Here is a 17,673-nt window from a genome sequence, read left to right on the forward strand (position 1 = left end):
ACGTAGGTTGCGGGGAAAAAGAGAGTAGAGCAGAAAAGAGAAGTGAGTGAGTAGGAGAAAGAGAACCTGATCGTGTTTTTAGCGATGGTGCAACACTGAAACATGTCAAAAGTCCCACAACTACAGTCAGTCAGACGTGATGTGGGCACAGGGCAGAGCAAAGAGAAGAGAGCAGCAACGCCTACATGTTGAGCTCGATCTGCAAACTACAGCTGAAATATCCGAGTCAGTGCTTATCCACCTACAGCATCGTTCAGCCCACTGCGTTGTAGGCTACCGCACTGCACGCTGCAGAAGATGGCAAACATGCCAACAATTCTTTCCTCTGTTGGAAATTTTTAAAAAGACACCGCATCGTGCATAAAAATGAAATGTGATTACCTTCATGTACGTGTTGAGTTCAGGGATTCTGCTCTCTGCAATCTCCTTTTTGTTTCCGAGGAAGATTTTTCCTAAAGAAAACGCATTAAAAAAGTGATTGCACACGTGAGATTACACTCTAGAACAGGAGCCATAAAAATGCATTCACATAGAGGACATGCATACGTATGTTTACAATACAGCTGTTTTTGTAAACAAAGCAAGCATGTAAACATGCTCCGATACTGTTGATGCTCTAGTACACTTAAACACCAAGAGCCTGTAAATGTCAATTATTAATTTTAGCTTGATGATTGTGTTCAGTTTTTAACATCAAAAACCAGGGAAATGCGTGCAGGTACTATATAAAACCCAGGTAAGTATAATCTAGGTAATTTATATTTACTAGCATAAAAAAGGATTAGGATTCAAAATAAGTCATTTTTATAAACATATACGGTTTATAAATGCTGATTGTGTGACAATGTTTGTGCAAAGTTTCATTCAGATAGGCCAACCGACTGACAAGGTGATAAGGTACACATATGAAGATTATGTGGTAACATTATCTCCTTACTTGCTCGAACTCACAAAGACTGAAAGTGTTTAGATGCACGTGTGTCGCAAGTATAAGTTTTAAGTTCAGGGTTTTTTTATGTTACACAACTTGGTTTAGCATGTTAGCATGCTAGCAATGGTACATTTTTGCAATCACAAAAACACCTTCAAGTTAAGTTAAGCTAATGTATTTGGGAGAAAATGTCCTTAAGTTTCATGGCAATTCATGCAGCCAGAGGAGGTTTGGAAATCTGTAGTTATTGTGTCAGCAGAGCGTCGGTGACTTTTACACACCATAGGCCAGATTTACAAAACAGAGCAAAGTAGTACCAAATAGCGCTCAGCAATGTGGTTAGTTCTTCTCACTCTTCTCACTGTTGAGGTCTGGGAAGCGCTTCCGCTCCCTTAAGGCCAAAACAGAGAGAATGAACAGGAGCTTCTTCCCCCAGGCTATTCGGGGCCTGAACCAGGTGTAGGACTGGACTCTCCCAAACACGTCACTATAAGACTGGACTCTCACACACGTCACCACACGCACCACCACACATTTCCTATAATCCTATAATTCCTATAATTTATAATCCTTATCTTTATAATCTCTTCTGCTATTTGCACATTCTTTACTGTAAATTCCTAAGTTAATTTGTAAATTTTTGTAGTAAATTGTAAATATTGTAAAACTTTTCTTCTGTCATTTAATGGTCGGGCATTGTACAGCTACAAGCATTTCACCCCCATGTCATACTGTGTATGGTTGTGTGTGTGTGACAAATAAAATTTGAATTTGAATTTGATTTGAATTTCTACAAAAGATGCACTGTTTCTTAAACACAAGAACAGTCAGTTCATTTCATTATCAGGCATGCTTTTATTGGCTTTAAATACCATTGCAATTAGCAGCAAACTGCACGTTGCGGATGTTAGTGAATCCTTTTGTGTATATGATTTAAATATTCTCCTAATTACATTCCGCATTTTAAGAAAGGAACTCCCAGAAATACAAATGTAACAGGGTCAGTTGCACTCTGTTCCCACCTATTACATATAATCTTGTCACTCTGTAAAAACCAGCAGCACTTTTTTGATGCTAAACAGTTTTAAAGTAGCGTGTTAGCAAATTGCTAGTAAAACTCGCTCTGTAACTTTAGGTGACCTGCCGCTTCATTGCCGAGTCGCCGTGATTCCCAAACTCATTCATTTAGCAATAACACTACGTACAGCTGGGCAAATGTTCATGCAGGCAGACTGCATCGCTAGGCGCTTGATTTTATACTTCTTTTATCTGTGGGACTGAAAATACCTTAATTCAACGATTAAGGGTGTAGCCCAACTCATATGTCAATGTGTTAGACAGCTAACACATTTATCCTGTCCTAAACAAGGCAAATACTCCTTACTTTAAAAGATTGTGAAAATAGCATATTACTCTTCCTAATATCACATTACGTCCAGTCAAAAAAATTACGAGGCACAGCACAGACTCCTAACAGTCTAAATCGGGCCCCACCAATTCATCCAAGGCCATCTAACCCTGCTGTTAAATCAAATTTAGCACAGTCTTAATGACCCTCAGCCCTCTCTCTTCACTCAATTTCCCTTGTCTCATTCACTGTGGAGCACGATAACTCACTCAATCACTTGCAGGCACAAGTTCATTCATTTACTCACTCACTGCAGTCACCCATCCACTCACCTAAATGCTCCTTTGACCTTGAATTTATAGCTGTCACGTATGACTCAGAAATCAACATTTAAGATAGAAAAGCATAACATAGCACCAAGCTCACAAGAAAGAAACAAAGAAACGCACACATGATACTGAAACATTATTTACGTCTCCTTAATGAGAATAGCTTTATTTGAAAAGACAGACCTCGATCCTTTTCTGCTGTCTTTTTTTTTTTTCTGCCCTCAAAATCATCACCCATCCTCGCCTGTCTCCCTTCACTCTCTCCCCTGTCTTTCTTATTCCCTTCCCATCCTGATGAGATCTGGCACTGCAATTAAACCCATCAGATCTAATATTATCCAACAGACTCCTCAGTGGCAGACGTTAAATCAGAGTTTGTAGAAAAGTAGAACTTTCCCGATATAGCAGCTGGCATTGCGAGATATGGCGGTACATGTTACAACAAATTGTAAAATCGTAAAATCTTTACTATAGAGTCTTTTTTAGTAAAAGCGTTCTTGCTTTTTAATAAGAAATCAAACATATGACTTAAGCAGCTGTAATTTGGTAGGTTGATCATAGTGATTTATAATGATTCATAATGACCTTGACATTAGCTGAGGGAACAGAAAAGCATTCTGAACGATGCCCGAAAAGAAAGAACAAGAAAGAAACCCTTTAAGCAGGACACACAGGAGAATTAAGAAATCAGAGAGTAAGAGCCTGGTTTTAATGGATTGCAAAGGATTTGGCTCTAGTTATAAGACAGCACCTCTAAAATACACAAGATCAGTAAAAGTTTCCACTGGTTCCTAATGTGTAGCTAATGAAGGCTTTTTTCCCCCTAATATTTAAAAGCCAGTAAAGTTAAACTTTAAAAATATTTTTAAATAATAATTTAAATAATAATAATTTTACAAACCAGCTAAAATACTGCAGTAGACACAGCTTATACCCCCTTTTAAAGATGGCTTGTGTTGGAGGAAAAAATATATTTTTTTCCTCACATCTTGAGGGGTCAAGCTCAGTAAACTTTTACGTGATTTATTTAGATTTGACCGTAGGCTCTACATAGACAGTTTTTTTATGTTCCAGTAAATACTGTAAGTGTAGTTATGGCTCCTTCAGCCCTCTTTTTTTGTCCTGTTAAATAATTGTCTGGGGCATTTGAGTGGTGAATCTGGCCTATAAAGGATATGATGCAGTTTCAGTGATACTTCAGTAGTTTATGGGGACATTTTAGAAACATTAATGGCATGCCCATCAACATGAAATATGCTTTCAGTTTTGTAGTAATCAGCAAAGCTAGCAAAATAACACAAAAATAGCTAAAATGATAATGATGGAAAACACTGCACCCGCTGAACATGAGCATTTTAGCATTGCAACTGAGTATGTTCGCATGCTAGCATGGCAACATTAGCGCTTTGTACATAGCTAAACACAGAATCAAAGAAGAGCTGAAGTGACAGTAGGGGTGTCCAAATTCATGGGCTGCATCCTCCTGAGGACCCGTCCTTCACGGTCCACGTGGGCCGGGTCCTCAGAAGGTCGGGTAGGCTGGAAGTAAACAGCTGTGAAATTGGACAGTCTAGCCTTCAGATTTGCGTCACCACTGTCTTGGTGGAGTTTAATAAACTCAGCCGTCTGCTCCTTGCTATCTAAAATATAACAGGACACAGACGTAAATTCTCGACCATCTCACACTTCTGTTTAATCAGTTTTCTGTTTGATGTTTATTCAGCTCAATGAAAACCAAGGAGGAACCCACCCGAGGGAAGTTTTATTTTATCAAATAACTTTAATCTCTGCCAGACTGATTTATTCACAAAAAAAACAAAACACTGAAAAACAGCCAAATAATAACATTTTTAGGTTATCTAAGTAAATGGCCTGTATTTATATAGCGCTTTACTAGTCCCTGAGGACCCCAAAGCGCTTTACATATCCAGTCATCCACACATTCACACACTGGTGATGGCAAGCTACATTGTAGCCACAGCCACCCTGGGGCGCACTGACAGAGGCGAGGCTGCCGGACACTGGCGCCACCAGGCCCTCTGACCACCACCAGTAGGCAACGGGTGAAGTGTCTTGTCCAAGGACACAACGACCGAGACTGTCCAAGCCGGGGCTCGAACCGGCAACCTTCCGATTACAAGGCGAACTCCTAACTCTTGAGCCACGATTGCCCCAAGTGACTTATATATCACGTTTAACCTGAGTAGCAAACGACCGCAGTGATCTGACAATGATTTGCCGGGAGTTTCCCGGCTAGCTATCGAGCTGGTGGGTAACAGACGTCTCCGAAAACGTCGGAGCACTTTTGCAAATATGTGATATCTTGATAAACTGAGCAGATATTTGAAGTTTACACATGTTTTTATGTTAAAAGTGTATTTTGGGACCCAGAAAGAGTAATAAGAGTAATATTAAAACTTAGTAGCGGCCGCCATTGTTGAAAACCGGAATTGGCTGGGCTGCGCTAAGAATTCTGGGATATGGTGGGCCACGAAGGATACACCTGACCCATCCTTCAAATTTGCGGAAAAGGAGGATGCATTTGTCGGCTGAATTCAGAGGAGTCTACGAATTTGGACAGCCTTCGTCACGTCGCTGTGACGTAATCAGCCTACAAATGCGGCCTCAGGAGGATGCAGCCCATGAATTTGGACACCCCCACTATGTCTCAACCTGAGGCAAATGGTCACCAAAGTGTATTTGATCAACTTTTTCCCCTGACTTTAATTTACTGTAGTGTCCCACTTCAATACCAACAACATCCCACCACCATGTACGGTATTAAGTTTGGGTTGTTGTTTTTTTTTAAGTGCCAATAACCAGCTGTCCAGTACCCATCTCAACTTGTGTTTCCCTACATGCAGACTTTTTAGTTTTTGTGCAAGTCCTCAATGGCTCACTTTTATAAGCTAGTTTAAATGCATTTTTACTTTAGTTTTGTATTTTAAATTGAATCAAATGAAAACTGCAACTATAATGTGACTAGTAGTTCTAATGATGAGACAGAGCCATTTTGCCAAGTAAATATAATGTTTAATAATGACAATGACAAGTTAATAACCAAGCTAAAGCCTGTGAATCCACAGAAATAAATCTGTAATCTATTTGTAATCTACACACAAAACAATCACCTCTGTCTGTCCTCATCCTTCTTAAATCAATGCTCCGAGCCACCCATTCAAAGCCCTCAGGCTTTTATTGGTGCACATGTTGGTTTCCAGCCACTGATAATCAATACAGACACTGACGCCGCCTCCCAGACAGACAGACTTATGGGGAAACAATGAGCTGAATAAAGCCAAAGCCACAGAGCAGATGAGGACAGACACAGCCACACAGCAGCACAAACAGTGACTGAGGCCTGAATATACTTTGGCTTTCACATTACAATATTTTATCTCAAGTCTCTGTGCTTTTGATTATTTTATCCTACATCCATCATCAAGGTGAATAGCAGTGCAGAGTGTGATTGCTTTGGCATGTTTGGCTGTCTCTTAGCAGGACTACAGAAAAACTACCGAGCCAGCTTTTCAATGAAATTTGTTAGGTGGGATTGGAAAGAAGAACCTATTCATTCTAATTTTGGTCTCTTAAAGATCTCGGAGACAATTTGAAATTACATCTGCTGGGCTGCAGTGCCCATGTCAGCTAGTCTTTTGATTGTTCGGTATGCTTTCATCTGATCAAATTCTCCGTGAAGCGCAACATTTATAACCTTTCTGGACTAATCCATTAATATTGGCAATTTTGGAAGACTACTTGTTCAAAATGGGTGTTTTAACATTAGCAAAGAATCACCAGATCTCCTGTAACGGGCCTTGATGCATGCTCAATCATCTAAGTAAGTAAATCCCAAAAGTGGGAGAAACGTTTCGTCGCTCATCCAAGTGACTTCTTCAGTCACGAAGGATGAGTGACGAAACGTGACGAAACGTCTCTCAATGAACATTGGGCTGTGAGATCAAGGAACTGATCTCACAGCCCAATGTTCATTCAGTGGGCTAGTTCCAGTCATTGGTTGGGGAAACCTGCAGTCAGCTGATACGGAGGAAGTCACTTGGATGAGTGATGAAACACTCCTCCCACTGAAAACCCTACATCCAGATAAACAGATCAACCTTTTGGGACTACTGTAACGAGGTTAGCTAGGTCTAACTAAATGTTTTTGTTGACTAAATGTTAACTTGGAGCTGGCAGCAGTGTAACTGACACTATGCTAAAGAATCTGTGTTGCTGCATTTTGGACCAAAGAGTCAAATGTAAACTTGGCAGCTAACAGATATCATCCAAAAATGGCAGGCTTACTTGGTGTTAGAATGATCAAACAGTGCTTGTGATAAAGGCTTGAGGCCCTGGATTCCAGCCACAGCTACAGCCTGCTCCAGCGCCTGCCAGCAGCAGCAGCTACATGAGTTGGAGGCAATGGGTGTGCTCTCATGTAAAGAAAAAATTACACCACAGTGGGAACTCTGAAGCCTGTTAGCTTACTGCTCAATAATTCTTGTGTTCGGACCACTAGATGATGTATTTACGGAATTATATGAATATGGGCAGGTGAACGCTAGAGTAGGAATTTAATTAACCAATCTTTTACATTATTTTTTAACAAATGACTATCAGACTGTTGGGTTTTAGTAGAGATCTGAGTGCCCTGCTAGTATAACCCTGTCTTTTCATCAATGCTGTCAAAATTGATCAAATTAAAACCTTCATTAACTACTGTATATTAAAAACTAGGTGGGTTAGAAATGGGATTCACATACCTCCGTCTTCTCTGCCTGTCAGTGAGCTCTAAAAAGCACTTCAGTAGTTGACTCATTATCACACTTACCAACTTTTCCTAATTTAAATTTTTTGTTTCATTGTGGCCAGTACAGGCATTTCATCCAGAGCTTAATCTTCTTCGACAGCAGCTCATTTGCAGTGGAAAGTGACTTTTCTTCCAGATTGTTAACTCATTCACTGCCATTGACGTCTATAGACGTCAATTACGTTTCCAATGGGAGGGGCTAGAATACAACCTCGGGCAGCTTGTCAGTGAACATCAGACTGCTTGAAATGTATTTTTCACAAAAAGCTCGTTTTCTCCCTTTTTGTGGTCAAAACAGGCATTTTTGGTGGAACCCACCTCTCTTCTACAGCTGATTACTAAAGAATGGAAAATGGTAGAAACAAGCTTTTTTTTTTTGGATGGAAGAAGAGAGTCTGTTCTTCATTTTGGTAGGTTCAGCGTTTATATGATCATAACACACAGTTTTCTGTGGCTCTTCAAAAATGAGTAAAAATGCTCAAAAACCCTGGCAGTGAATGAGTTAACTGTCTAGATGCACTCTGTTGGTTGAACTTCTTTCTTATTTCTACTTATATGATTCAGCCTCCCTTCAAAAGTAAAGTTCTGTTCACAGACACTTAAGTACCCAGCAAGAAGCGACTCAATATAAAACTCTAGGCATAAGGTATGGATGTTTCAAAATACTTTTACAGTTGTAGTCTTTATAAGGTCTCTTTTAAGATAGTAGTTTTCATTTTGACAGCATTTAAGAAGTGAAGTAACAGTGATAATACTCCAGTTAAGTGAAGCCATGATAGGAGTTTTCAAGAACTTCAGTGATAACATAAGAAATGCACCATCTTAGCCATCATAGCAAAGAGCCCATTAACCTTGAGTACAAACTAGCATGTATAGTTTAAGCACAAGCTAGCAGAATGTTTGGCTGTACTTTTAATTTCAGTAATGGCAGGGATGCAATGCTTGTTTAAAATGGCTGTTTTAAAGTCACCAAATCATGATGAAATCAGTCAAGTCAGTATATTCCATCAGTAAGAAAAACCTCAGTATCAACCTGCAGCTAACTAGCATGCTAAAGTGAGTCGATGTCCTGCTCTGCTGAGTTTAGATTTGTTCCCGACACAGATAATCCAGGGACAAAAGTGGTCACGATGGAGCAATTGTATCCCCCAGCTGGTGCTTCAGCATACAAGTCACTGATTACTACAAAAAGGGTGCTTGGGTTTCTCTGCTCCGTCGGCTGCTACATACCTGAAGCCCCTGGAAATGGATGAATGAATAAATCACCCTCTTCTTACTGTCTCTCAAAATCTTCCCCTTCAATTTTGCTCTTCTTTCCCTTCTCTATTCAAGTTAGTCTCTGTATTTTGCCCGTGGCATTCATCTGCCCTTCTTTCCATATGCTCTTTCCTGACTAATCTGAATGTCAATCGTTGTGGATTAAAGGAATTACTGTCCTCTGATGTATGGTTTGGTTTAAACTGACCTTGTAGGGGCACCATGATACCTGCTGGCTTGTAATGCTGGATTTTTGACATTTAGCCACATAACATGACAGTAAATGCTTCAAGTGTGTCTAAAGATTCGAGCGCGAATAAAAGAAAAAGCACAATAAAGTTCACTGGGTTTGGTAGAATATAAACTTCATTCTAAACCCATTTTACTTCAGCTGAGCAAAAGTAGATCTCAATCTTCTTTCTGCGGATGTCTCGGTGGAGAAAGAGGATTGTAAATGCAGCATTTGGAGCACTCATGCTTCACATTATTATGCAGCAATGGGTGCCTAAAGTGTGCTATAACTAAGCTCTTGTGGCTTAAATAGAATCGGATTTGAATAGAAGTGAGCTCCCACCAAACTTAATCAAATCTTTAAGGGACGCAACAGTTTTTATTCTTTATAATATCAATATTAATTCACTAAAGGCATCCAATTATGTCTCAATCTCCCCCTGAATACATGAGAAAAACAAAATCAAAACAACAAAATGTAAGCACAGCAACAAACACAGCAGCCGTATGCATTTAGTAAAGAGTATTCAGAGGGGTTTCAGTTCTTCCAGAGACAGAGAGGAAATTCAGTCAGGTGTCTCTGTGAACCTGCTCTCCTATGCATGGAGGAGAATAAGCATGCAAGCATGTAAGGTTATGGAGCGACAATACAGGAAGGATCCAGTAGGAGTTCCCTTTGTGTAACTTTGACACAGCTAAACTGTGAAACTAACCATTACAGTAGATACCATTTTCCCACACTCATTACAATATTTCACACTAGACCAAACTATTGTTTGACTTTTAGGGAACATATTCAAATTCAGTCTGTTTGCCTTGAGTTAGTGAACCCACCAGCTCTTATGTGGGCCATTTCTGCCATGGTGGAAATCACAGCACATACCATGCAATTCAGAAAAGCAATTTAGCAAGACTGAAAATCAGAAGCTGTGACTGTTGACATAGTCCGAGTACGAGGCATGCCTGAAAAGATTTAGATAAGCTTCAGAGGGCATAACAACCAATCTGCCAGCAGCCGGACACTAACAAGCGCATATTTGAGCGACATGAAATCTTGCACCGTGCATGCCACTGACGATCAACAGTGCACACCCACACACACACCTGGAAGAGGAGGCAAGATGCAGGTGTTTGGGCCCAGTTTGGCCAGGTTTTCTGAAGAGTACCTGGCCTCGAGGATCTGGTGGAGGTTGAAAAATTCCCGGTACCTCCTGTAGATTAGGTACTTACTCTCTCCTTTAGTCTTCACCTCAATCACGAACCTCTGAGAGAGAAACGGAGGCATGAATGAAAGAGAAAAAGAAACGGCTGAGCCTGGTATTCTGAGCCAGTCTCAGTGAAAAACATCTCAGCCCTTTAGTTTTTTTAATGCTTACAAAGTAGTCGATGAAGCCTTTAATCTCCTCGATATCAGCAATGGTGGCGCTGATTGGGATGTTGAGAGGGAGCTGATCAAAGTCACTAAAGCAACAAGACCAGATCATTTAAGACAAAAATGACACAAAGAAAAACTTACACACACACACACACACACACACACACACACACACACACACACACACACACACACACACAAGCAAACAAAGAAAAACATAATCTACAATTAAAAAGGTTTTGTTTTTAACATGATGACAGCTGTATGAGTAAAACAACCATAAAACATGCTGATCTTGATTTAGTTTGGTCTTTTTAGATCAAATTAGATATGTTACAATTATTCACCAGCGATCAGAAATGAACTTCGCAGCCAGTCTGTGCGCAAAACATCGGCTCACCGACTCTAACCTGTCACCTGTAGACAGACTCACCTTTGGTCGCGTAACTGCTGCGGCAGAGACATGATGATGAACGCAGAAGAAACTTTAAAGCTGCTAGTGAACAAAGCACTTTTCACACACACCACAGGCTGACTGACTTTCAAACTGACAAGCGCAATAGTGCGGAGAAAAGCAACAGGAAGCGAAAGTTCCTTAAAAAAAAGATCAGCAGACGGGTGCGCGCGTTTGGCCGCACAGATGTGTGGGGAAGTCTCACTGCACACATACAGATAACACGCACAGGCGTCATCAGCTGACAATCCATGTGGTAAAAGCGTAAATTTCACTGGAAACAAAAACGCATAAGGATAAAAACTCAAACACTCAAGCAGAAAATAACCGTATGCGGACTTAGATGCGACTTAGTGAGCGTTTAGATATCTGTGGTGTACAGCCTTTCGTACTGGATTTTTCGGTCCTTCAGAGCCATCGTAAATGTGCTCCATCTGTTTGTGCCTGTGTTTACACACTTTACAAGTAAGTACTCCATGAACCCAGCATGTGTGACACACTTCACGCTTCTTTGCACTGGCAAGGCATCGCGCACGTTGCGAGAGCTGATCTCGGTTTCTTTTTTACTTTCTTTCTTTTTCAATATAAGTTGTAAATTGGAAGCAGAATTATTAATCAGCAGGTTTCGAATTTCTATAGTTTCTGAATGTGCGCCAGGGGCGATTCTAGGATCCAATCCCTGGGGGGGGTATAAACAGTATATAGTGCAATATACTGTTTGCAAATGTTTTTTGCTTCGTGGCTCAAACCTCAAGAAAACGGTTTTTCTTTCAAAACCGCCAAGGATAAGGTGGAGGTTAAGGACAACGACTAAAATGACAAAGGACATCAGATCCTTGGCTGGCAGCTGGCAATGCGTCGGCGCTCCCAAATTATGTTTTTGATGCTATGTAATGTGTGTGTGTGTGCGTGTGTGTGTGTGTGCACTGTAACATCCTGGAGGCAGTTGAAGCTTTCTTGATGTTGTGACGTTACAATGCTCAGAAAATCATACTAAAATGCAATATGCTTGCTACTAGCTGAACGAATTTTGTGTCCTTGAGCACCCCTCAAAAGACTCTCACCAGTAACATGCACTGAATAATATACATTATACATATGTTATGTATATATATTTTCAGCTATAAATAAATTTCATTTTGTGTGTGTGTGTTTGAGTTTTAAGGTGCCGCTCCCCTTCTGTAAACCAGTTTCGGTGGCAGATTTTAAAATAGAACTGTGTGGTTTACATGAAGCACTGGGACTCCCCAAGCATTTCTCAGGATTTTGTCCCTTTCATGGTTTATTTTTGAAACACTTCCTCAGAGTATATGTACAACCAGCCACATCCACCACCAGGAAGTTAAAATTACAATAAATAACTTGAACTGATTAGCAAGTTTCCTGTGACCAAGTAAGAGGCCTCTTCAGTAGTGATAGCCTTGTTGGACACACTGCACCGCATCTGTGCAAACTAAATAGGTCCGATTTCCGCTGCCATCCTGTATGTCTATAGTTAACTGCAAATGTTGACCACTGAATACAATTTTCAGTTGTGTTTAACCATGAAACATCGAGTAAACTTATTTTTGACCTAATATAATGGATAAAGGATTTGTTTACAAATATTCCTGTAGTTCAACACTCTTTAAATCAGTGTTGAAATAGAAATAAACAGCACACATCTCTATATAACCTAAGCTGAATAAGACATCTGAAAACGTGTGAATGTACTCTGATACTCAGTGAACATGCCATAAGTTTACCTGCCCTGTCAGGTCTGCTCCACCAGACCTTTGCATCTGCTATATCTCAGTTTAAGCCCAGAGTCACAGTTAAGTACAAGTGATCAATAATCATTGAACTGCCAGCATGTTTAACTGTAACCACACGTATTATTTTCTCTGTTATTTAAAATAAAAAAAACAGGAAGTTTTGAGGCAAAGGCCAAACATGGGTTAACATTTAATACCCGAGGTACACAGAAGGCAGATTACAGGGTACACAGATGGTCTCCGAGCAGGACCCCTCTCACTTTTGTCATTTAGCTCAGAATAATATAATACCTGCAGTACAGAGGCACAAGGAGGAAATTACAACTGCCAATGGTGTCAGTGTGTATTAGATGGCATTTTTATGCTTGATGGTTCTGTAGAACAATCTGTAAACCCAGCACTGCCATATTATAACTCCATAAAGCTGTCATAATGTGGTAATTAGCTATTTTCAAATGGAACAGACTCAATAAAGCTGAATATCCATTCTCATTTTACCTCGGAGAGAAATATCTGGCTCTTTAGCTACTAAAAGAACTACATCATAATGGCGTCTCACAGATATGCAGAAGATATCTTTAGATGTGCGATGATCTCACTTCCAACTTGTCATCATTATTATTATTATACAAATGCAAGTAAAGGACTTTTTTAAGATAATGTGTTGAAAGAAGGCACAATCTTTTCTTAAACCTAGCCAGTGAATCCAAAGTTTAAAAAAGCAAGTGAAAATAAAACTACGTAATGACTGAAAACGTGAAATAAAAACCTGAGAAATCTCCATCCATCCAACCATTTATTCATTTTCTTCTGCCGCTTCAGTTCAGGGTGCCGGAAAGGAGAGCTGGCTGCTGTCAGAGGACGAGAGGTGGGATAAACCCCGAGCAGGTCGTCAGTCTATCAACGAGCTAACACAGAGAGACGGGCAACCATTCATGCTCACATGCACACTTCATTTATACTCCAACAGGTTAACCAGGGATGTTGGACTGTAGGAGAAAGCTGAAGTAGCATGTCTCTGTGTTTCATCAATTACTGTTGTAACCATTGCATTATGGCGTCAAAACAAAAGGAGAAAAACCAAAACAACGACCTGAAAAATGCCAAATTCCTCCAACTTTTCTCAGAGCAGCACCTTTCTAATAACAGTGTCATTTATCCGGCCTTTCATACTGTGTAAAACCCTGATACAGGGAACTTTGATTTTTGAGAGACACGGTTTAAATTTAACTGACATAAATTAGACAGAAAAAAAAGAAAAATCGAAAAATCTTTAAGTGACGTGCATGACTGGTCATTTTTGCTGACCGCATTTTGCGATCAGATAATAAATTAGGATGTCAAACAGAGATCTTTACATGTACAGTAAAGTGTTTTAACTGAGAACAAATGCCTACCAGAATGAGCTATTTACAGTAATAACGACTGCATGTGTACACTGTGCATGTGTACACTGTGCATGTGTACACGGTGCATGTGTACAAAGGCTCTTATTGGCTTTTGACTGAGAAGCATAATGGTGAGATCAGAACAGTCATTGTTCTTGAAGGCGTGTTCAGGACAAGCTTTCTCCACCACCTATTTAGTCAGTTTTTCTCTCACATCTTATCTCATGCACACACACTTTGACACTAGCCTGCCTTCATTCAGCGCTCACCTGTCGGGTGTCTCTCGTTACTGACATTCATAAGTTAATAAAGGCAGCAGCTAGTGACGCTGACATTCCAATGAAGGGACATAATTGTGCAATAAAATGTTTTGAACAGTTCAAACATTAAATATGGGGTTATTAAAGCTTCAAACACTAGATGTCAGTGCAGTTGTTAATGTGTGGGAGTTGGATAGAAACAAAAAACGAACTGATTTACCGTCCAGTATAAAATGGTTTTCTAAGTGCTCAAGATGCCACGAAAGTTATTGACTAACTGATGACTTTCACATACTCGTTACTTTTTTTTACAGTTATATCCAAGCTCAGCACTTGTTTATAGCTGGACAGCTGCACACAAAGAAACAACATCTGCTTTAAGCCAGCACAGTGAATCACAAGAATTGTAACTACACCTAAATCAGCAGATTAGTGGCAAATCTACATGCTCAGATTGACAAGAGATTGGAGCAGTTGCAGTCATGTGATTCAGTTACACTCAGTGTGCAAACAGCAAAATACTCAACTACAAGAAAGAACAATCGGGAGAGTGAGAGAAAATGGAAAAAAATGATGATTTGTTCAAGAAATTGAGTGTAATACAGTGACCTTGCGTGCATGAGAGAAAAAGATGGTGCACAGATGGATGTATGTGTGTGTGTGTGTGTGTGAGTGCATCACATATTGACTCCATATCTATTTTCACGCAGCCCGAGATGGATCCCTTGAAACGCTGCTCGTATAACACACCACCGCCAGCCATGAATTGCAGAAGCATTTTTCAAGGGTGTATTTATCTTCAAGGTCAGGCCAGCTGCTGGAGTCTGTTCTGCGCATTTGAGTGTACGTGTGTCCGGGTGAATTTGCTGTTGGGAATGCGTATACATGTCAGTGGAGGAGTTTCCCTATGTGTTTGTGCGCTTGTAAAAGAGGGTACTGTAACAGTGTTTGTATATAGTTTATTGCATGCTGGCCTTGGACTATATCTTTGAAACACAAGCACGCTGTAAAAAAGTGTTGATGAAATCTAATAAGCCATTAAGTTGACAGGTACCAGTGCACACGTATACACACAGAGAAACAGAAGAAGGGGGACTGACAGAAAGTCTCAGCACCCAGATTGTGTTTGACATGTCGGCAGCTTGTTGCCGTGGTAACATCATTAGGAAAGCAGAAAGAGGAAGAGGTGAAGCTGGGCAGTAACCTAAATGCTGAGTCTTTGTTTTGTGTGATGAAAACTCTGAGCCGAAATCTAAAATCTACCTCTGGAATGCCACACAGCACGATGGTGGCACGCTATAAACCTCAGATGATTTGTTGGGAAAATACCAGTGCACCAGCAATTTCTCAAATACTCAGACAACAACCACACCAAGTTTCAAATCACTCAAATCACCTTTCTTCCCCATTCTGATGCTAGGTGTACATTCTAAATATTGGATATCCACACCACCATCAGCAACACTGAAACCACCTTCCTAATAATCTGCAGATTTCCACCACGTTGTCAGAACAGACCTGTCGGTGCATGAACACAAGATCTCTGGTGGCACCAGTATGTAGACCAGTGCAGCCTCAGTGGAGCAGGCTTGTGTATGCTTATGTATGTTGCTCATGTTGTATGACTTGACTTCAGTCAAGACGACATCATAGGCTCATGTTTGTTTTGTGTTTCTGAGGCAGCTCTGAGCAGGTTCTGCGACATTGCAGGGGTCATTGTCTGCTCGGGGAGGCTGCTGCTGTTGGTGAGTGCTGGTGCCACAGGGAGTGCAAATGGTCTGCAGAAGCTGGAAAAGAAGGCGACTGGACTTCTCTAAGTTTCATGAAGATGTTTTACCGCTCATCCAAGAGGCTTCTTCAGATTTAAAACCTAAAGGTGGAGAGTCCCAGGTATTTAAACCCTAGAGGGGGTTGTCCCTAACCGCCTAGTTCCTTAAATTAACATGACCTGGATGACTGAGAACTGACACAGACACAGGCTCTGCAGTGATGTTAGGTGGGTGGTGTGAACGCAATGTCTGCATGAATGCCAGGATCAAAGTTTTCTCAGTGGTGCACTGCATGATAACAGGATGATCAATGTCTTTCACTTCAGATCGAATTTAATGGCCACTTGTTAACACTTGTTTTGAATAACGTAAAATGACGCATATTTGTAATTACTGTACTCAGCTAATGTCAGATTAGTAAGACACACAGTTTTCAGCAACAGTAAGTATTAAAAAAAGGAGATGTGAGGATTAGGTTTAGCTCTTTTTTAGAGTTCCAGTGTTGTAATTATAGACACAAAGCTAGTCACCCACCGTCCCTAAACATAGCACGTAATAAGCAATGAGCATGACTAACTGGAATCTTTCAGATAATGGAAAAATTTGGTTTCTCATTATTTAACAGGTTGGCTGAGTAACAGGCTAACCTCCCAAGAACTTGGTGCATTCCTTTAAAAACTCACCATCTCCCACACACTCCCACACACGCCGGCCCTAATATTAGAACTAAATATACCACAAACACCGGTGCCTGTGGTGCACATTTGGAAAACTGCGGGCCTTCCTTCTCCCACTCTACTGTGCATTTTGGCCTGAGCTGAACTGACAAGGTTTCGAGCATCGCTGCAGTCAAGCGCAAACAAGTGGACACGAAGATCTGCAAACCTCACAGGTCAAAAATGAGTCAGTTTCCATGTCAAGTTTTATATATTTGAGACGGAGTCTGAGAAATCTGCTTGAGCTTGAAGCAGTTTACATCACATTAAAAGCAGTTTCATATAATCAATGTTATCGACCTGATGGACACTCAGCCGGTGAAGCAGATAAGCTGTGATACCGTTATCTATACCCCAAGAGTTGCTATTCACTGGCTGGGCCCACATCCTCATTTTAGGTTTGACAGCGTTTTAGTAAGTAAAGGGGAATGCTTGGACATGAAATGAGCTGCGGTTTGGGGAGGGCCTCGAAGGCGACTGGCGACGACTCCCGGGCCTGGCAGATCCCCATGAACTAAATAGAAGTGAAGACGTTAAAGAACAGAAAAGGGGAGGGAGGGTGGAGAACTGGGGGAACCTATAAAGATGAGAACCGGAAGGAGCGTGTTTGGAGGCGTGGTCCTGCTCCTGAAATTCCAATACTTAATCTCACGGAGGAACACTAACATTAACTAAACATTAGAGTTTTGCTCCTCTCAAGAAAATGTATTACAGTGCAGTACTAACCAACTCCTGGCAAAATCGATTGTTCAGTAAGTTCATTGGTTAGTATTCATATTCTTGTGAAAGCAGTGTAGCAGTTCACTAAAACTACTGGTGCTGCTTAATGAGAGTGATGTAGAGCAGAGAAGAAACAGATTCAATGGTGCTCTGTTCTGCTGAGAGGAACTGCAGAGTCAGGTATTTGTTATCTGTTACTTCTTGCGATTCTTACATGGATGAAATTATCTGATCCATTAATACGGAGTTACTCGGCACAGCAGCTTTAATTTTGTTGGGGTTTCATTTGTGAATCCAGGGAGTAAATGAACAAATATCACCCCCAAACGCA

At 40.7% G+C, this 17,673-nt stretch overlaps 2 protein-coding genes across 3 annotated transcripts in view; one reads left to right on the forward strand and one right to left on the reverse strand.

The window, feature by feature from the left end:
- ncf4 (neutrophil cytosolic factor 4) overlaps positions 1 to 10,838 on the reverse strand; it is a 37,304-nt gene extending 26,466 nt beyond the window's left edge. Inside the window, exons 1-4 of the mRNA XM_085276164.1 lie at positions 10,715 to 10,838; positions 10,283 to 10,367; positions 10,011 to 10,170; positions 382 to 452 (exon numbers count right to left, since the gene is read on the reverse strand). Of these exons, the coding sequence (XP_085132290.1) occupies positions 382 to 452; positions 10,011 to 10,170; positions 10,283 to 10,367; positions 10,715 to 10,746 (348 nt within the window). The 5' untranslated portion in view covers positions 10,747 to 10,838. The remainder of the gene's footprint in view (positions 1 to 381; positions 453 to 10,010; positions 10,171 to 10,282; positions 10,368 to 10,714) is intronic.
- pvalb7 (parvalbumin 7) overlaps positions 1 to 17,673 on the forward strand; it is a 45,334-nt gene that overhangs the window by 15,888 nt on the left and 11,773 nt on the right. The window contains exons 2-3 of one of the 2 annotated variants that reach the window (XM_085276163.1): positions 14,848 to 14,941; positions 15,821 to 16,027. The exons of the other annotated variant lie outside the window; for it this stretch is intronic. The gene's annotated coding sequence lies outside the window, so the exon portion shown is untranslated. The remainder of the gene's footprint in view (positions 1 to 14,847; positions 14,942 to 15,820; positions 16,028 to 17,673) is intronic. 2 annotated transcript variants of the gene reach the window in all.

Source organism: Mchenga conophoros, linkage group LG6 (genome assembly GCF_057382185.1).
Source record: "Mchenga conophoros isolate Kocher_MC1m ecotype Shallow Benthic linkage group LG6, M_conophoros_male_GT1.1, whole genome shotgun sequence".
NCBI lineage: Eukaryota > Metazoa > Chordata > Actinopteri > Cichliformes > Cichlidae > Mchenga > Mchenga conophoros.